Raw genomic sequence first — 21555 nt, forward strand, 5'->3', positions numbered from 1 at the left:
TTTTCCCTATTCTCTGGGAATACAAAATCAAAATTTTATTGACTTTTAGACCTATTTGTGATTTCTTTAATACATTCTCATATTCACTCCCAATGTACCCGCAACATTTTTGTGTGTCATAGAAGAGCTTAAAAAACTGATTAAATTTAAATTGATCTTTAAAAAATGGGCAGATCTTTACTCCCAATAGATTCAATTTAGTTATAGCAAAGTAATTCTTCCTAATGTGCTGAAACAAGGATGTGACTTTAGTATTTAAATATTTATGGTAAAACTATATCTCACTGTCTTTTTGCCATTATTCTTTTGAGCTAATAACTAAATTTATGTTGTGTTGCTGAGCATAGACCAGTGTAAGAAGCCATGCCACGTTATACAGGTTTGGTTGCTGAAATGCTTTATCCACAAATTAGCCAACTTACTAGTAAGTAATCAAGTAGTAAAGGTAGAATGAACTATGTCCTATATTCTGTAGTGAAATTCTATGATGATTCATTTAGCGTATTCTTTTCTTAGCCGATATTGATGAAATGAAGATCAGCTACATCCTGAAGGAAGGTGATAATGCTACCAGTGACATCTTCTATTTCTCCATTGAAGACAACGGTAAGATTAAGATGCTTAATTATACATATCTTAGAATTACACCATCTGGAAGATTCTTAAAAAACATTAAATAAACAAGTAATCTATTATTTCTTTATGTAAATATGTAAAAGTGCCATGAGCACATAGGAACACAAATCAGGATATTTTATTCATTTTAATGTATAATGTCACAATTAATGCAAACTGCTATGGCAAGCTATGAACTCTTAGTGGGATGTACCGTTGTCACAACACTGTTTGTTCAGTGGCCTTTATGGAGGACTGTTGGCAGTGACAGTCAATCCCCCATGGTCAGCTGTGCATGTTACAAAAACTCAACTGTGCCAGGTGGAGCATTGATGGTTTTGGAATCACGGCCAACTACTTTATCAAAAGAGAAAATTAATGCTAACCGTTGTTAAATAAGGAGAGTTCAGTTGATCTAGATCATGGCTGAGAACGTGGCGAAATGGTAAGATAGGCTGGTTAAGTCCATTTTGCTCTTATTTATACAGAAACACATCCTTGTTTTGCATAGATTGTTATTGTTTCAAAGGTTTCAGTGGGCCAGTGGTTATTTTTATTAACTGATATGTGTATGTTGCATTTTTTTGCATATTTCTTTGATGACTCTTATTTTAAAATCTTGTTTTGTTCTGTTTGTGTATTGTTTTTTTCCCTGTAGGCTGCAATATTTTTCCCCGATCATCTGCATGAATTAGGTTCACTGAGAATTCATCAAAATTTTACACAAGTTCCTCTTAATTAAAGGCAGACAGGAAGATTCGTACAATAAGCATGCAATTCAGTTAAATAACTTCTGTGTAAGGATCTGCCTTCACAATAATCTCTGTAAACTTCCTGACTAGTTTGATGTAATTCTGAGTGCACAGAACATGTCAGAATAGCATTCTAACACAGCATTTGACAGAAAGCTAAATTGATGAGTATTTCCTAACTGGCCTCAAAACAAATCTGAAACGCCATTAAAATATTTTGTCCAAAGTTGGCAGACTCGATAAAAAGAAGTCCACATTGATAATTATGAGGATAGTCACTGAAAAGCAATAGCTCCTTTGAGTTTGCTGAAGCTTCCTACTCAAATTATTGTAAACCAGAAAATGTGTATCTTGATCTCTTGAAAACCAGTTATTGCATTCTATCTATCATCAGTCTGTTTCTGTTCTTGTAGCAGTATAAATCATTGTAGTTTTATGTCCACCATTTGCTATAAACAATCCAGCCACAGATAAGTATGTGCCTGAGAACTGAGCATTCCATTACGGATTAAGAACGATCTCGCGCTTTGGTTAGCTGAGACATTTTGATTAGCTGAGATGAACCCGTTCATTTTACGACTTGAAGATGAATGTGAGCACCTTGGATATGACTTCCAATGTTTTTTTCATCCCATCTGTAGGACACCACTTACTGTTTTCGGGCAGTACACTGAGGGTATCAGTTAGCAAAACAATGAAATGTGACTTGTTTATTTTCAATTTTCCAAGAAGTAATTGAACATTTGGAACCAGTCATTTGGTATTGTCACTTTGCTCATATATGAAAGATTGTATAGCTTAAGGGACATTAAAAACATTTTCAATATTAGATCAACCACACCTCTGGTTCACTGTGATCCTGTCAGGGACAGGTTTCTCATGTTTACAAATGAAGATGGAATAGTAGGCAGCTGGGAATATGCACAGTATTCATAGTTTGAAGGAAATTATTTCCTTTCTGGTTAAGGTTTGGGTAAGCAAATCATTTAATTCAGCTGTTGTTACATGGGGCTTCAGGAAACTGGAAGACCTGTTTCGTAAGCAAAGAATGCACTAACCCATTCCCTATGGCTGGCACTTTGTATCCTTGGCAACTTTACAGCTGGAAAGATCATCTCTTTTAGGAGCCAGTAGAGTAATTGGGAGACAAAGCTATGACAGGCTGAAAATGGCTTTTGGTTTGTGCTTCCTCTGGTTATGCTGAAAGAAAAAGGTTGAAGATTGGCCAGCTACGGGGGATGGAAGAAACAAGCTAGATTTCACAAGCCAATTATTTTCTAGCTCTTTTTGAAGTAATGTGTAATCAATGCAATTAAAATCAAACGGGGCTATTAATTTGAGAAAGATCGGAGATGCATTCTTTGTCTTTTTTGCGTACATTTCACTTAGCACACAGGAGAAGGTGCTGTGAACTGCTATCTGTGTTTCTTACAGACATCTTATTTTGCCGTCACTTGATCAATATAAAAGTCTTTGTGGCGTGACTAAGTGGGGTAATAATGATGAGAAACAATGGGGAAAAAGGAATGACATGACTGGACAGATGGCAATTCTTATTCCTTATACACCCAGGGACACAAAAGGAGTCAGTTACTAGGTGTTTTCATTAACAGCACTTTCAGCCTCTGCTAAATGGAGTGATTCTTTCAGCTAGATTACTTCATCATCTGTCTGTTCAAGATATCAACAGAATAAGAAAAGCTGTGGCAATAAATGTGTGCAGCTATGCTTATAACGAAAGTATGTACTGACTGAAGGGTGGTTGTATGCTGATGTGACTGGCCCAACTACAGGAAGAGTACTCGGCTCCAGGAAGGTGTGCTGAGCGAGTAACATCTGGAAATTCACTTAAAACTTGTTTGGTGTGGGAAAGAAGGTTGCAAAGTCAATGCTGTCATTACTACTATAGCACAAGGAAATGCTTTTAAAAGAAATTCTATCTGGATTAGTCTTTTGGTGGCTTTGGTGCTTAGAAATACATGAAACATATTCCCTTAGGGCCATTTACTTCCCAGGGGAGTGCCTGAAAGAAGGCACAACTGTAATAGCTGTTGTACAACTCAGGAAAAAATACCTGAAGGCCCAGCAGGAGGAGAGAATGTACACTCCTTTAGTACAGTTTGCAACTACTTCAGCAACACTCGAGAAAAGAGCCTGCTATTTTCTATGTTTTTATGTTCTGGCTTCTAAAATCCTCTTAAAAGCATTTGATTTTGCATCAGTCCAAAGGAAACTGAGCCGTGAAGCGTGTGTGCGTGTGTACCGAATGCGAGGAGAAAATGGATGCGTTTTTCTCTGCTGGTCACTTCCCTTGTGCAAACACAATCAGGCTGAATGGGGAGCTCTTGCTGAGACTCAAGAAAAAAAGGGGAGTTTATCACTTGTGGAAGAAGGGGCAGGCAACTCAAGAAGAGAACAGGGATCTCGTTAGGTCGTGCAGAGAGGAAATTAGAAAGGCAAAAGCCCAGCTAGAATGCAATCTGGCCACTGTTGTAAGAGACAACAAAAAATGTTTTTACAAATATATTAATGACAAAAAGAGAGCCAAGGAGAATCTCCATCCTTTATTGGATGGGGGGGGGAACATTGCCACCGAGGATGAGGAAAAGGCTGAGGTACTTAACACCTTCTTTGCCTCGTCTTTAATAGTCAGATCAGTTATCCTCAGGGTACTCAGCCCCCTGAGCTGGAAGACGGGGACAGAGCAGGATAAACCCCCCATAATCCAAGAGGATGAAATGACCTGCTATGCCACCTGGACGCTCACAAGTCTATGGGGCCGGACAGGATCCACCCAAGGGTACTGAGGGAGCTGGCAGAGGAGCTTGCCAAGCCACTCTCCATCATTTACCAGCAGTCCTGGTTAACTGGGGAAGTCCTGGATGACCGGAGGTTTGCCAATGTGACGCCCATCTACAAGAAGGGCTGGAAGGAGGATCCGGGGAACTACAGGCCGGTCAGCCTGACCTCGGTGCCGGGGAAGATCATGGAGCGGTTCATCTTGAGGGCGCTCATAAGCCATGTCCGGGACAACCAGGGGATCAGGCCCAGCCAGCACGGGTTCATGGAAGGCAGGTCCTGCTTGACCAACCTGATCTCTGACCTACCTAGTGAACTGAGGGAAAGGCTGTGGATGTGGTCTACCTGGACTTCAGTAAAGCCTTTGACACTGTCTCCCACAGCATTCTCCTGGAGAAGCTGGCGGCTCACGGCCTAGACAGGTGCACTCTTCGCTGGGTAAAAAACTGGCTGGACAGCCGAGCCCAGAGAGTTGTGGTCAATGGAGTTAAATCCAGCTGGCGACCGGTCACGAGCGGTGTTCCCCAGGGCTCAGTACTGGGGCCGGTCCTGTTCAATATCTTCATCAATGATCTGGACAAGGGGATCGAGTGCTCCCTCAGTAAGTTTGCAGACAACACCAAGTTGGGCGGGAGCGTTGATCTGCTGGAGGGTAGGAAGGCTCTGCAGAGGGACCTGGACAGGCTGGATCGATGGGCCAAGGCCAACTGTATGAGGTTCAACAAGGCCAAGTGCCGGGTCCTGCACTTCGGCCACAACAACCCCAGGCAACGCTACAGGCTTGGGGAAGAGTGGCTGGAAAGCTGCCCAGAGGAAAAGGACCTGGGGGTGCTGGTTGACAGCCGGCTGAACATGAGCCGGCAGTGTGCTCAGGTGGCCAAGAAGGCCAATGGCATCCTGGCCTGTATCAGAAATAGTGTGGCCAGCAGGAGCAGGGAGGTGATCGTGCCCCTGTACTCGGCACTGGTGAGGCCGCACCTCGAATACTGTGTTCAGTTCTGGGCCCCTCACTACAAGAAGGACATGGAGGTGCTGGAGTGTGTCCAGAGAAGGGCAGCGAAGCTGGTGAAGGGCCTGGAGCACAAGTCTTATGAGGAGCGGCTGAGGGAACTGGGACTGTTTAGCCTGGAGAAGAGGAGGCTGAGGGGAGACCTCATCGCGCTCTACAACTGCCTGAAAGGAGGGTGTAGCGAGGTGGGTGTTGGTCTCTTCTCCCAAGTAACAAGCGATAGGACGAGAGGAAATGGCCTCAAATTGCACCAAGGGAGGTTTACATTGGATATTAGGAAAAATGTCTTTACTGAAAGAGTGGTCAGGCCTTGGAACAGGCTGCCCAGGGAAGTGGTTCAGTCACCATCGCTGGAGGTATTTAAAAGATGTGTAGATGAGGCACATAGGGACACGGTTTAGTGGGCATGGTGGTGTTGGGTTGATGGTTGGACTCGATGATCTTAGAGGTCTTTTCCAACCTTAATGATTCTATGATTCTAGGTTCTTCCAGACAGAAGTTTCACCCTTTAGTGGGAGAGTATACCTTTTGAATAATAGCATTTTGTCTAACCTGAGGGTAGGAAACATTCCTTTACATTCTTTATCTGGATAACTACTTGTTCTGCTATTTAAGAGAGCTGCTGGGAAACCTCTATCAGTGATAGTGTGAGAAAGAATAGCTGGCAGCTTTCAGAAAAGTCCGGTCCTATTTCCGTTCCTGCCATTAAACTGAAGATTTGGGCAGAAGTACTAGAATTTTAACCTACTAATTATTGGTGCACGCTGGCAGCTCCAAATTGTGAGCGTTTGGTGTTGAGCCTGGAGTTCGTTTCATAGACAAATTGAATACAAAGTAGGTAAGGTTCAGCTGGTTTTCATGATTTTTTTCCTGGGGTGAGTATACAGATAGCATAATGTTAAGTTTATTCAAAGATTTATGATGGAGCAATGACATGCAGTAAACCCAGAGTGGTTATTTTTGACTTTACCATATTTGACTTTGGAAGTATTTGTTATTCTTCCTTGGTGATTTTCATGCGAAGATTAGTTTAGTTAGACTTGGTTAGCCCAATGCCTCTCTACCTGGTTCAGTGATATTTTGTATGAGTAACTCCTTTATTTACCTGTAGAGTTCACCTTTTTTATTTTGTAGTTTTTTAGTACACTTAACCTTTTGACAGTCCTGTCATCGCTGCTCTCTAGACCTTATTTTCAATTACTGCTGCCAAAAGAGTAATGAGAGCTTGCTGATACTGAAAGCTACAATATTTTGCTGATGTGAACTTTGGGGGACTAGTTCAGGCTTCTTTCAAACCTTGTGTGGAATGCGATTCTAATACTTAGGATTCCCTTTGGATAAAGGAATCCTACCACAATGCACTAAAGAGTATTTGCAATCCATAGAGTATTAAAGAAAATCTTATATTATGTACTTCTAGCTACTAAAAAATAGCTCTGTAGAAAGAAAAATTTAGAATATGATCTAAAGTGTGAATTTGTTCTGTGCATTTTGCTCAATGTGGTCCCAGGTCCGCAAGGTGAAAATCTGACCCTGCTAAAGTTAGGGGGAGCTTTGCTGTTAATTCTACTTGGCCTGGGATTTCACTCAGAGGCCTTTTCACCTGTATTTGATTGGTGCTACTGCAAATAAATTGCATGGGGGAGGTGTGGTTGGGTGAAAACCCTAAGGAAAACCTAGCAGTTCTCTGGTAGTATGTGATTTTTCCACCTTTTTTTTAGCTTTTGCTTTCCAAGGACTTAGATTGTTCAGCCAGGGAGTTGATTGAGGGGCTGATCCAGGCTCCCTGAGGCTGATATAAGGAGCCTCAGCCTTTTATCTTTAAGCTTGTTAATGTTTTTCTAGGCAAGGAGTATGGCTTCCTAATTCTGAATAACCTCTCAGGGTTTTGATTGAAGCTGGCACCTAAGATGGTACAAGAATACAGGCTTTTGTAATTCTGTGAGCCGTACATTCTCGCAGATTCTAATACAATATTATAGCAAGTCACATGTTTGCTTATAAAATCTAGAAATGTTATGATACCTGGTCACTTAAGAATAGGTATTCTTGTTAATGCACAATGTGCAAGTGAAAAATTAATCTCTCGGCAGTATTAAATGGTGTTTTGTTGTTTCCTTTTGTAACATGAACTGAAATGTGACAATTCCAGCAGCTTGTTAGCAATCCCTGGTTTGAATTTGATCACCTACACTGGTCAGACTTGTATCTGGTGAGGTTTGTGCATGTTAATGACTGTATTTATCTAACACAACTGTCTACTCTCACATGTAGGTAAGATTTCCTCTAATTTTACTAATGATTTTACAAAGCAACTTTGTGTTACCATATGCAAGTCAGTGTACCCTCCTCTTGCTAAAAATGGCTCGTTTTTAGTAGGCAGGTTTTGTGCATCTATCTCCTCACATCCACAAATCTGAAAATAGTTTGCAGACCATGCAAAGGATGTTGCAGTGGTGTAATTTCACCACTTTCAGACACAAAGACGCATCATTTAAGAGGCAAAGAATTTCCAACTGATGAGCCATCTCAAAGCAGCCTTAAAAAAAAAACCCCAAAGCTACACTTCTCCCAAGTTAAATAGAATTTTTAACAGGTTTACAAAAACTTTCGATTTTTAATAAAGTTTGAAAACATTAGTCAGCAAAGATGTATGAATTCTTATGCAACAAAGCTTGTCAAATAACTTGCACTGCAGGAATCTTTTTAATTCAGTGGGAAAATGCCTTCCATTTTTAACGTGGTGTTGGAGTCCTCTAATTTGCTGTCATGCTTGACAGCGCTGAATAATGCATTTTACCTGTGTTGACCTCAAGAATGAAAAGCCATTAGGTGGGGAGGCTTTATTTTGATACAATTGTTTGCAAAGGCATTATGTTTCTGCTGAAAGGAGAGAACCTGAGCAATTGTGGAATGAAAACATTGAAGTGTTTCTGACATGGCTTTGATTCATCCCTTCATCTAGTGCTGTTTCAAGCTAGGCACTCTACAGTGTTTTCAATTCTAAAGCCAGATTTTCCAAATTAATAAAGTTACACAGCTGAAGGCAAGGCTTTATCTATTTATTTTTTATTTTATTTTATTTTAAGCTTCCCCTCTGAGGTGTTGGATACCATTTCTGCTGATGCAAGATTTTTATTTTTATTACTGTGTAATAAAGAGCAATCATATTAGAATAGAGGAACTGGATGACAGTGTTGTTTTTAAGATGCAAGAAATAATTATTCCACTCAGTGCTAATAAGTCCCCTACTAGACTTCTTGTACAAATTTTGTGTGAATTTGTGAAGATGTAGAAAAACTGGAGAAACTGGAGAAATTGTCTTGGGGAAGAAATGAGAATCACCAGAGATCTGGAAAACCTGGCCAGTAAGAAAAGATTAAAGGATTTGGTACTGTTCACTCTTGAATAGAGGAGACAGAGAAAGGATATGGCGTTTGTTAATACAGATAAGAGGAAGAGAATGAAGTGTTTGTCTTTACCAGTATGGTTAGGAAAGCTTACTTTTAACACCCTGTATAATGTGAGATGCCTGGAAGAGAATAGTTAAATTGCAGGGCACAAGAAAATCTTAATTCACAAGTTTGTCTATTTTGCCTTTCCACTGTGTAGATGAACATTATTGGCATCTTGAGGTGCTTGATGGGTCTGATTGAGAGTCAGAAGGATGCAGAGGGTCATCCCTATTTGAACATTTTCAGTTTCATTTTCCTCTCTGTGCCCTGATACTACCAGGTTCTATCATTAATCCTTACCATTTTGAACTACCACTGCAATCAAGGTTTTATGTCCCCTCCTTCCCAAACCATGTTTCTTTCAGTCTCCTTTCCATTCTTTACTTCCTAAAGCTGTTTGACTACCCTGTTCTTCCCTCACCAATCCAACTTTGCAGCCTTCTGTTAGTTCCCTGCTATGATGTCTTCTGTGGTGTTTTAAAAAAAAAAAAAACAAAACACCAACGGTATGTTGAAACCAGACATTTCTCCTGTAAATTCTTCAAGCCAGGTGTTTTCAGCTGAAGGGGACCACTAGGTCATTTGCTCTCTTCTGCTGTGTATCCCAGGTAATTTCACTCAGTTATTTTACCGAGTCCAGAAGACTCTTCTTTGAACTAACACATTTCATAGAATATCTAGGCTTGATTTTTAGATTAAAAGCACAAATAAGTAAAAGGAAAAGCCATAACTTGCCATGCTAATATGTTCTAGTAGTTAGTCATCCTCACTGAGGGAAATGTGTAGTCTAGCTTCACCTTTGGGCTACAAATTCTTCTCATGACAGTGCTAGACTGAAGAGTTGTTTATTGCTCTTGGTTTTCTCCTAGAAAGAGTATTTCTACTTTGCAGTCAAAGTACCTTTTGGTTTTCTTTTGACTGAGCTTTTGAAATCCAGTCAGAATCCAAACCTGTATCTCTCCACGTGGTGCTGCTTTGTTATGTAAGTCTATTCGCCAGCTAGAGCTGTCAGGTTTCTTACCACAGCATTATTTTACAGAATGTAGATATCTATATGTACTTCATTCCTAATATGAAATACTTTTTCAATGAGGCAGTAATTATTTTTGTGTCTCTTTTGCTGTGTCTACCCCATTTTCTCAAAGGCCTTTTTTAGCTGTAGGAAGCAGAACTGTGTACTGAATTCTGATTCCTAGTAATGTAGAGAAGTAAAATAACCTTGAAGCCCCTAATTGCTGTTCTCCCCTTCGTAAAACAAAGGATTCTCTAGCTCCAGTGTTGGCAGCGGAAGATTATTTATTAATGGTATTTTTTTCTGCTTTGCATAATAGATCCTTTTCAGAAATGCAGCTTTCCAGGACAAGGTGCCTTATTCCATACATGCTATCTACTTTCTATGTTGATAAGATCTACAAAGATCTCTGTAAAACTTTGCAGTTGGAGGTATTGAAATGTGGGGTTTGTTCTAATAGACTCTGCCTACTGAGCAGCAGCTCACTTAGTTGGGCAATTTTTTCCCTGTTCTTGCCTCGCTTTTTAAACTTTTTTAACAATCTGTTATCATCAAGTATTACCACAAAAGATGTTGTGCTTCTAGATCACAAAAGGAACAGATTAGCTTCCCATTGAGTACTAACCTTTGTTAATCCCATTTAGAAATAGTGCTTTCTGAAAGAGAGTAAGATCTGCCAGCTGTTTTATTATTGGGACATACTACATGTGTTTGAAGAATACATGGGATTGTTGTTTTTTAAAAATATCTACCCTAACTACACGGTGTTTAATCCTTTCTAGTGGCAGTTTAGAAATTGGTTTGTGCTGCTTTAGAAAGTAGTTCCTTCTTCTCATATAGTACGAGGCCATCAGTTTGCTTCTATTGATAAAAAAGAAATCTCTGCTGAGTATTTCTGTCCTTCCTGCATCATTAGTAATTTAAGCATCTCTTTTTAAAAAAAAAAAAGATGCTGTTATTTAGGTTTTGAATCTTTGGGGGTGGAAAGAATGATTCTTTGATTTAGAAGTGTTAACTTTTTTCCCCCCTCGTATTGTTGTCCCTTATCAATACCCAGTGTCAGGGCGGGCCCAAAACAAGAGACAAGAAAATAGGGTGTGAAGGCTCTAACAGGCAATAGCTCAAAGAGGCTGATCTCTACGGGCTAACCAGTTCTGCTCTGATGACAACAACAGCAACGGCTACCAAAGACGTAATGCTTACAGACTATCATCTCCTTTGAACAGATACAAGTATAATCCTGACACTTGGCACTTGGTAATTTCTATTTCACACTGATTGCTCTCTGTTTTTCATTAGCTCATGTGTTGCTGTTTTCCAAATTGCTGCCTTTGCGTCTTCACTCAGACATGCCGGGTATTTGCAGAGTTGCCATCGCCTTGATTGTGGCTTTTTGGTACTTAAGAACTTTGGTTCTTAAGAGCTAGAAGGTTGTATTTGTAGAAGCCCCATTATTTTCTGCTACGTACAACTCTGTCCTTGCAGAGTAGGATTCTTCTCTAGCCAGTATCCATAGGGTTCAAATCTGTACCCTTTATGTGTGTGTAGCAAATAGGATGTGTATCTGAAGTGGGAGCAGGCACCCAGAGTAGTACTACTTGCACTGTGAGCTGACCGTATGGGAGCTGCCCTGTATGCGAAGCAAGTGTGGTGAAGGTGCTGCCCTTTATGTTGGAGCTTTGTTTTTTGTCTGGGATCTTACAAGGCCTGGATGAAGCAGCAGAAATGCTTTGGCAATTCTGAAGCTGAACCAGCTTTGAGAGCTACTCGCTCTCCTGCCATGCATCTAATAAGAAAATTGTATGTTTTGTTTGGTTGAGGTTTGTTTTGGTTTTGCGGGCTTCCTCAACTAAAAGAAAAAAGTCCGGAGTCTCACCTCATGTTGATACTACTCCACTGACTATTGTTTCTTCTAACAATAACAGCATATGAGGCCTAGGATTTAGATGAGATTTGACTGTGACTGAACTGTTAATTTCAAGAATTTTAAGAAATTAAAGGTGGGTGCTAAAAAAGTAATTCTAGTATTACACCAGTGTGAATGACATTAAAACCAGGGCTCTCTACATCCTGAAAATTTTCTCCCACAGAACCTATTCGTTATCAATTCACAACAAGACCTACTTTAGAAGATGTCAGCTGGGGAGGGGGTTTTGGCCAATATTATGGCGTTTCAGAAATTACTTTTCAGTCCCATAAGTTTGCTAGATTCAAACAGTAATACAGACTTTTAGGAAAAAGTATTTGATTTTTCTTTCCTGGCTTTTCTTGGAAGTCCTATATGCTCTAGCTGGAGATCCACACACATGCGGTTATATCTGAGTTCAGATTAATTTTGGAGTGTGATCTTTGATATTCCATTAAAAGCTTTTAAAACCTTCATGGTGAAAGCTAAACTGTGAAATATTATTATTGATTATGTTCATCATTATTTGAACATATTGCAGGAATTTAAAAGGACAGAAAGGGATTTTTGCAGCCTAGAGCACAGACTTTTTCACACTATTTTCTTGTCAATGCAGTGGTTACATTACATACTGGGATTCAAATAAAACTAAAATTCCCCCAGGGTGTTTGCACTGAACATAGTGAATAGTGTGAAATCTGTAATTTGTTAAGTAGCTGGTATCTGCTGCACAGCTCCATTCTCATAGTGCCCGAGATAATTGTCGGGGCAAGCAGGGCAACTGTGCTTTTGCCTTCATTGGTCTTCATCTGGCCACCCTATTATGCATGTTTAAAGGCACACACTGAGAACTGCTTCTGAACACTACTATTTCATTTGTCAAAAACATTTTCATGCTTGTTTAAAGTTAAATATTTAAACATTAATGCCAGCATATGCACCTGTAAAGAGACATGTTAATAGGAAAGGAAACTATTCATTTAAAAATGTCTTAAGAGTACACCATAGAAAAACTAAACAACAAATGCACAGGAAATTGGCAGGGTTTAAGGCACAATTCTTTGTACGTAGAAGCAAGGTTTAAGGCACATTTCTTTGTACATAGAGGATTTCATGGCTGAGTACTTGTTTTTAATCATGCAAAACAGAGTACAGAGAAATCTGTGTTAACTTTTCAAAATCATGTGTATTAAATAATTCCTTGCTGGTATCTTTTCACTGGACTAAAGCTTAGGATAAAATGAATTCTTAATGGAAATATATTGTTATCTTCTTGTTTGTATAGTAATTGCACTGAAACCTACATCTTGCCCTTCGAAAGCCACAGTAATCTCTCGTACTTTCTGTAAGCAGATTATAAAAAAAAAAAAAGTAGTTTTTCCTTTTTCCTTAGCAAATACATTTATCACCCATGGTAGCCCAATGGCCCTTCCAGTCAACTCTGCATAGATTTAACTTTTGTCGTTGAACAACCCACAAGTCTGCTTTTCATTTAACCTGGTGATAAAGAACCCAATGAATGGTATATACATAAATTTTTAAGTATACTTTAAAAAGGATAAAGCGATGCTTTTGCTATGCAATATGATTTACAATTTTATTTTAATCCTTCACTTTTTTCTATCTCTGTCTTCATGTCCCTTCTCATCTAGGAGCCTGATAAAAACTTTTTGAAGTCAGTGGAAGTCTTTCAAAAAAATCCAGTGAGCTTTGATTAGGTGTCATAGACTGTAACCTTTTCTAAACAGGAGCAACAGCACAGGTCCTCAGTAAGCTGCTTCCATCTACACAAAGCTGCTCAGATGGTGCAAAGCAGCTGGAAAGTTGGTGAACCTAAGGCGTCACCTACCATGGTGGCATGTTCTTGGATAAGGTGTGCAAAAAAAGAGCACTAAACTGCATATATTAAGAATGCAATTAAATAGTAGTAGCAGCAAAAGACTTATTATCATTGAGTTGTGTGGTTTGATTTTCTTTTAATAGGTAAATTAAACTTTATTTCCACAAAGGAGGGAGAAAGAAGGAAAATTATATGAAAGGAGGAGTCTATGGGATGGCTGTTTCTGGTGATTTGTCTATGGACACTGATTAGAATTTCTTCATGTCTCAATCTGTTTACATCTTCATTTGACAATTTTAGTCTGAGAGATTTAAAAGATAACATTAATAGACGTTTAGGAGCTTTTATGACTTACTGTTGAAATTAACCTATCTTTAGACCATCTTTTTTGTTTTTTAAATTAAATTTATGCATTTGCTTTCCTTTCCCAATACCAATGAGTTCTATGTGTTCCACAGAAGTTTTGTTGTAACTATAACATGAGATAATAGAATTCTTTGGATTTTGCTTGAATGTGTATGGATAAACAGGCATGTGCATGTTTTAGTCTCTGATGTATTCAATCTGTTGTTATGAGATATATAAAACATATCAGGAAGGTTTTTGTGTATCAGGCACTTGACATATTTGTCATTGCTTCAAAACAGTAACAGAAGTTGAATGGAAACTAAAGCAAAACACAGTTACCCCAGTCAACTGATGTTGTATTGTGTGGCAGCAGATAAGTTCTTCCTGGATGGCATGGTAAGATTTTTCTTTTTAGGAGAGCTGACAATAGATAAAGTTAGTTTCTTTTTGTCTGCTTACCTGACATCTTTGGTAATATTGGATTTAATTTCCCCCAAAAATACTGAGTAAATATTTCTCAAATCTATCACTTAAGGAGGATTGTTTTCCAGAACAGGACATACTTAATAAAAGGATGTCATTTTCTAGTGCTGCTGAAGTTGATGACTTGATGGACCATGATGTTCTTCCTGAAGACCTGACATGCCTTGGGCAGTCTTCTGTCCTCCTCTGATTCTTTCAAATCTCAGATTTTTTTTCTTCTACATGTCCTTTAGCAATTCCTCTTTACATCATTCCTTTTTTTCCTATGTTATGTATCAGTAAGCGCTGCAAAAATAAATTCAACTACTGTCTCTGTGTTCAGGGTTCACATGGGTCTGTGATTTGTCTTTCTAATGTCTTTGACAGCATAAGTAGGTAATTTTCTTTAAAGTATTATTAAAAGGAAAATATTTCTGTTCCATAAGTGTTGTCAGTGATCGGAATTTTAAGCATGAGGATTAAACGTGCATTCAAAATGGTATGAAATGGCTTCTAGTTTAACCTCTTGTAATTAGAGGGGCAGAGATTCCGCTTAACATCTGGTGAATCATCTGAATACATAGATGAGCAATTAGGAATTGAAGTGTAGTTTCAAAGTGCAAAATCTGAATCCAGAAGGTATTTATAAATAACGTAGAGCTAATTAACTTAATGTATTTTTATGTGCTTTTCTATTGGGTATTGATCATGCCATTTACATGTGTGATACATTCAGGAAAGTGTGGTTATTCCTTTCTCTGTCACTATCCAAAAGTTAGGGGAAGGAAAAAGAATGTATAAACCTGTTCCGTATAATATGCCTGTCTCAAACAGAACACAAATGTATTTGTGCTTTCAACATGCATCTCCTATAGTACTCAAAATGTTTTTAGGGTACTATGGGATTCAGTTTCAGATGTTTGGAACTCAAGCTGAATTATGCAAAATGGAAATTGAAATAGCGACAAGTTGCAAACTTGTTATCTGTTTTCACCTAAATTTTCTTGAAGTTCGTTGTCAGTATCAGCACAGAGCTTCTCAGCACTAACCTCTTTGATATCCGAGTCTAGTATTTTCCATTCGTTTCAGCCTGTTATAGTTCTTAGAAGTCAGCTAATCTGAAACACTAGAAAATGCATTTCAGTATTGTTATTCATCTGTAAAAAATTAAGTGAAGGTACTTTAATGGATAGAGTATGCAGACCAGATGTTGCTCCAAAGCAGTATCTTCCAAAGGAGTTTATAAGGAGGTTGTGTCCCAAGAGGCAAGTCTCTGAGTCTCCAAACTCATGAGGGGCACAGCCACTGCATTGGTAGCACTTATCTTGATGAAGGCGGTTCCAAATTTCTCCCTTGTTAGCTTCATCTTCTGTGTAGACAAAGGGAAGAGCCATTGTGCTCTTCCTAAGGCAGGGCCTGCACTGCCCTGTCCCGGCTGGCTGATCATTGCCAGGATGGGGAGGAGGAGTGCAGGATTTTCTACTTCCAATGCTGTGACCAGGAAAATACTTCTTACGGTGTTTGACTTCTCATATGTCATTCGAACTTAATTGGCGCCAGTGACGAGACCGAACTTTCCAAGGTCAGCCGTGTTCCTGTCCATTACTCGGGCTTGTGCCCTTCTTACCCAGTGTGTCTTTCGCTTTGTTAGGCGGGAAATGGCTCCAGAGGTCAGCAACAATCACATTAGCCTTATCTAGGAAAGAAATACCTCTGAAGTTAGGCAGCTGCTTTTCCTGATGTTATAGAGGTTTATGACATTTCTTTGTGATTGCAGGTAAGAAATGAATAATATATTCTTATCATTCCCAGATGGCAAAGCTCTTTCTCACTTCTCAAAGGTACTGTCTGTTGTTCAGCCTCTACCTAGTATGGCACTTTAAGAAGCCTTCCCTAATGACTGCCTGTAGTATCAACTGTGTTGCCTAGTTTTGACATGTTGATGTAATTTGGGGAATTATGAAGGCCATAACTTCCCAAGACAACCATCGTGTTTATGAACCCTGCAGATTCAAACGGATCAGTCAGCTACCTCTTGCTGTGGAACACTTTACAGGTCAAACTATAACATAAATCTCTTGCACTGGTCCTTGATTTACAACATCTCCAAGGTCTCACTGTGAAGCCTCAACTTCTTCAGGGACCTGAAATGCCAAACATGTCAAAGTATGTTGCAAAAGAGCATTGATTCAGGGGAGGAACTTAATTTATGATTAAAGCTACCATTTGCATTATGGATGGGTAGTCTTATCTCATGTTAGCTCACGTGGAAAGTTACCTTTTGGAAAATGTAGAGGCTTTGTTTATAATGAAAGCTCTGCACTTCTGAGTTACAATTCGCATAAGGTAATTGCATCCTTTGTGTGTTGAACATGTGTGTTGTCAGTCATGATGTTATTTTTGCACAGAGAATGGTAAACTTGGTAATATATCTTTCCTCTCTGCTTAATTTGACAGTTATGAAATGTAATGCATTTTGGCACTGACCATGTAACTGCATAACTGAAATTATATTTTGTTCAGGATGGAGTATGCAGGAGTATTGGATAGAATGAATGCATCCATTCATCTTTTCTCCTGTTTTCTCCTAAAGGAGCCAGAGAGATTCAAAGAATTGTTGTTCTCCAAGACAGGGATTGCATTTGTAACTGTGTGATGAGTATCGTTTGAAGAACAACCACACAAAAACCAGCTTTTTTTGAGATTGTCATGTATATGCACTCAGCTGTATATATCTGTCTACGTCACTTTGATCTTGTCTCAGCATAGTGAACAAATTAAGCTTCTTCATGTAATCAGGCAGTTCAAACAATAATAGTCTACCTGAAAATCAGGTCTAATCCAGGTAGTAAATTTTTAATTTTTATGTTCTGTAAGATTATAATGCATAGTCAGTTCATCATAGCTATCATGACTGGAACACATGACTATACCTTTTATTAAATTTGGTCAAATTGTTATATGCTAGCACAGTCATAGGCAGTGACCGAGCTGTTGGGAAGGGACTGCAAGTTCAGCTGATACCCTAGCCTGTTACTGACAGATTCCTTAGAGATTCCTTTTGGATTCAGTTCATCTTAGCAAAAGGGCTAAGGGATAATTTAAGACCAGATCCAAAGATTTTCTTTGCCGAGTAATGTAGTTTCTAGGACAGAAGTTTAAAGGGTATTTTAAAAAAACAAATGTGCACCAGTTAATCTGTCTGCAGTTACTTAATTAGGTTGTGATCTTTTCTGCAGATTCAAGGATTAGCATAAAGGAAATACTTGCCAAATCAGTACATCCATAGATAGAAGATATCATTCTTCTCTTTGTGTACCACATTCAATAACTCAGTGTCCTGATTCCAGCTGGGACAGTAAACTTTCTTCCCAGTAGCTTGGGGGGTGTGCTGTGTTTTGGGTTTGGTATGAGAGGAGCGTGGATGGCCCATTGATGCTTTGGTTGTTGCTGAGTGGTGCTTGCACCGGGGACTTTTTGTTTCTCTTTTCGGCGTTGCATGCACCCCTGCCACATGCAGGGGAAGCTGTAGGGGGGGAGCACAGCCAGGGTGGTTGACCCAGCTGGCCAATGGGGTATTCTATACCATGTGACGTCATGCTCAGTATAAAACCTAGGGGTGGAGGTGGGGGTGGGCTCGCCCCCGCCCCCCCCTGTTCGTGACACGCAGTTGGTGAGCAGTTGCATTGTGCATTGCCTGCTTTGTATATTCTGCTAGTGTTGTTGTTCTCATTGTTATTATTACTGTTCTACTTTGTTTTATTTCAACTATTAAACTGTTTTTATCTCAACCCGTGAGTTTTCCTACTTGTGCCCTCCCAATTCTCTCCCCCATCCTACCGGAGCAGGGGGGTGAGTGAGCGGGTGTGTGGGGTTTATTTGCTGGCTGGGGTTAAACCATGGCACTTGGTCATCAATTTTTCTTCTTGTGCGGCTTGGCTCTTAGATTTTTAGCACTTATCTCCTGATTTCAACCTGCTCCATGACTACATGGCATTGGCATCACTCATTTGCCATGTCATGAAATTGCTACCAAGCTTTCTTTATTGTGATACAGCGTGTCAGTAATGATGAAGCTCTTGCCAAGGACAACTTACCTGCTTCATGAGCTCTGTGAGTAGAAGTGAGCAAGGTTGTATTCAGAAGCTTTCACTTCTGTTTTGGGTACCTGCTTTACCTTCCTTTATGCAGTCCTGCCTAAGAGAATGTCCTGGCCAAGTGTGATAACATGAGCACCTTTCACAGTGTTCTAGTGCTTCTCTTTATTGTCTGCAAAATATAATTATATAAAAAATGAACATTCTCTTGAAACACAACAAGCATACTTCTTCAGGCAATCCAGCTGGCACTCCCTTTTGAGGTTATCAAAGGACAGGGTGTATGGGCAAGCAGCCTTCATGTGTGAAGAAATCAAGACTGTCACAGAGTTAGAGCGGCAGAAAATCAAGAGAAAGGGAGGCAAAGGCAGTCATCTCTTCTTGTAATGCTGATCCTTGTTAGACAAATACTGATTTCTGTGAGGTTCCTGGAGAGGCTCCAGGTCATTACCGTGTTGTGGAACTTCAGCGAACGTCAAGTGGCTGGAGGGTTCAGGAAACCTTTTTGTCGTCATCCGTCCTCATCTACTGGTCTTACTATGGCTCTGCAAAATAGCCATGTGGCAGTGATCTTTAAGACTGAGCAGGCATTTCATAAGGGAGTAAAAGGGAAGGCCTCTGAAGCATGAAAGAAACATATCTTATGTTTCTGTGGTACCTCTTGGCACCTCTCCAGAGTTTAGACAGGTCTGTGGAGCCTGGTGATCAGTCTTTCTACATTCATTTATGGTTTGTTACTTCCTGTATTAATTTCCCTTGGCTGCACTGTACTACCATCCATAAAGCACGTTTATCATACTGCCCTTTCAAAAGCTTATAGTAGAGTCTGTAAGGCACTTATATTCTCATGATAAAAGGATCATTGTTAAAAATCGTATTCTGTATATTGTTCTTGTGGTATTTTAGCGATTTGGCAAATCATTTGTATAGGTAATCAGACATGACAGCTTGCAAATGGATTGATAGCTGTTTGAAACAACTGATGCTGAGGAAGCCTAAATTAGATCAGATGTATTAGGCTGGATTAGGATCAAAGCCCAGACAGATCTTAAGTATGTGTAAGACGATGACTGGGTAAGGAAATTTCTAATGAAGAATTTATCACATAAGTTTTGCTGGTTTATCAGTTCATATGGCTTGCAGGATTCTTGAATGTGTTTGTTATTGTGAAGCTCTGGTAGAATTCTCTGGTAAAATAGTCTGGAGTGTATGGATAGCTTGTAAACTGAATACTACACAATTTAGACTGCCTAATTAAATGAATGGGTTGATGTTGCTTCTACAGTGGCAGGTAGTTTCTGTAATTAACCTAAATGTGGAAATGGAGATGATTCCTTGGAATGTAGTTTTTAATGTAATTAATACAAAAAAAGGATGGTGGTGGAAGAGCAAATTCCCACAGTTACCATGACTTCTTTCAGGCCAAATACAGTCCAGAAAAGCAGAGATGTTAGTATTAGCTTTACCTACAAACATTTTTCAAGGAACACTCATCACTTTCTGCAGACAGTGTACTTCCTTAATAATCTTCTGCATAATAAAAATCTGAGAACCATCTAGAGCAAACAAGTGACATGGAAGTTTTTCAGTTCCTTTTTTTGATGAAGATTTTTTTCTGACACAGAACTGGTTAGCCAAAAATTCATTTTTCTACTTGTTCAAATTAATGTGAAAAATTACTGAAGAGCTCACTCTTAGCTTCCCTCAGGGGCGCGTTCCAGGTTTTAAATTTTTTGTTGTTGTTGCTAACTTCACTATTCTGATGTTCCTTTATTCTGTCTTTTTTTTTCTCTCCTTTCTCTTTTTACCTCTGAGTCTTTCCAGACCAAGAGACTTTTGTGAAATAATAGTAGCAAACTCTTATTTCCCATCTGTCTTGTATATATCTTTGTTGGACCATAGGCCTGATTTCAGGGTAGTTTATTTTTGTTTGAGCTGCCTGGTTACATGAGGAAGATTAATTTGTTCTTAAGTTAAATGAGGAGTAGGAGTTAGACTTAACTCATAACAAGCGGAGTATGTAAGACTATGTATGTGGATGACCTCTAATAAATTTTGTTGTATCTCTGTAATGATATAAAGTTGCTCTCAGGAACAACTGGAGATTCCTTGGATGGTGGTAAGGATGTGTCAGCACAAATCCTTCTACAGTAGCTCTGTCTCAGTCCCTGCCCCATCTCCCCTTCTTGAACCCTCCACTTTTAAATTTTCCATCTCTTTCTAAAAAGAGGAATGTTTCTAAATAGAATGTGTCATGGCTAGACTGCAGTTATCTATGACTGAGGCTGTTAGAAAAACAGGCAAAAATTAGACAAGCCTGTGGTATAAAATGTCTTTTCTCCTTATTTTTCTCCTAATTGTACTATTAAACGCAACTCCCGTTTACCAACAAAAAACGGTTTATTTAGAAATGCAGTGATGATGTTTTTTTGCAAATACCAAGTTCCCTTTTGCCAGAACAAAAATTCTTGGGCTTCTCATGAGCTCCTATACCTGAAAACATTTACAGTCTCCGGAGCAGCAGTAAGTTTGTTTGAGAGCTGCTTTTACCATCTGATCTCTTGCAGTGTGTTAATATATCAGAAAAACTCCAAGAATTGGGAAGGCCTAGTTTGGTGGAAGCACCTTCCCAGCCACGCAGGCTAAACCATGTTCCTCCACGCTAATGCTTACAGCAAATTGGGGCATGGCTTTTCACGTGTTCCAGTGAGCTACGCTGGCATGGATGAACAGTGTTGTGATCACTTCCACCGGATAAATAGTTTTAGTACAGTCACGTAGTGCAGCAAAGCATGTTATTGTGAGGCTTTAAGAACATTTTTTCTCGTGAGTTAATAGCTTCCAGAAAGAGAAAGACTATAAAAATATAGTGTAAATGACAAATTTTAACAGAAGGATACAATACTTGATTTAGGTGGAGGATGACTGGGTCGGGGTAAAGATTACTAATTGATGATAAAAACAGGCTAAAGCAAAGCTACTAAGGCAAAGAACACGAGTAAAAACACTGGAGTCACAAATGAAGTAACGCTTTTTCCTGGTCAAGAATATGGCAGATGATCAGCTTGTTTTTTTTTTTTTTTTTTTATAAAATGCATGTAGTTTTTGTTATATCGACAACACCCTGCAACCCTCCCGTCCTGGAGCGGGAGTGGGGAAGGGTGGGCAAGCGAAGGCAAAGGTGGGTTATGGCTTTTGGTCTCCTGCTGCACAGGCTCGCCTCATGTTTCACTGTAGCACTGGCTTATCATTCTCAAATT

At 39.4% G+C, this 21555-nt stretch overlaps 1 protein-coding gene across 1 annotated transcript in view; it reads left to right on the forward strand.

Moving 5' to 3' along the window:
• Nucleotides 1-21555, forward strand: part of FREM3 (FRAS1 related extracellular matrix 3) — a 74998-nt gene that overhangs the window by 6443 nt on the left and 47000 nt on the right. The window contains exon 2 of the mRNA XM_075150483.1: nucleotides 517-606. Within this exon, the coding sequence (XP_075006584.1) occupies nucleotides 517-606 (90 nt within the window). The remainder of the gene's footprint in view (nucleotides 1-516; nucleotides 607-21555) is intronic.

The sequence above is a fragment of the Calonectris borealis genome, chromosome 4 (genome assembly GCF_964195595.1).
Source record: "Calonectris borealis chromosome 4, bCalBor7.hap1.2, whole genome shotgun sequence".
Lineage (NCBI taxonomy): Eukaryota > Metazoa > Chordata > Aves > Procellariiformes > Procellariidae > Calonectris > Calonectris borealis.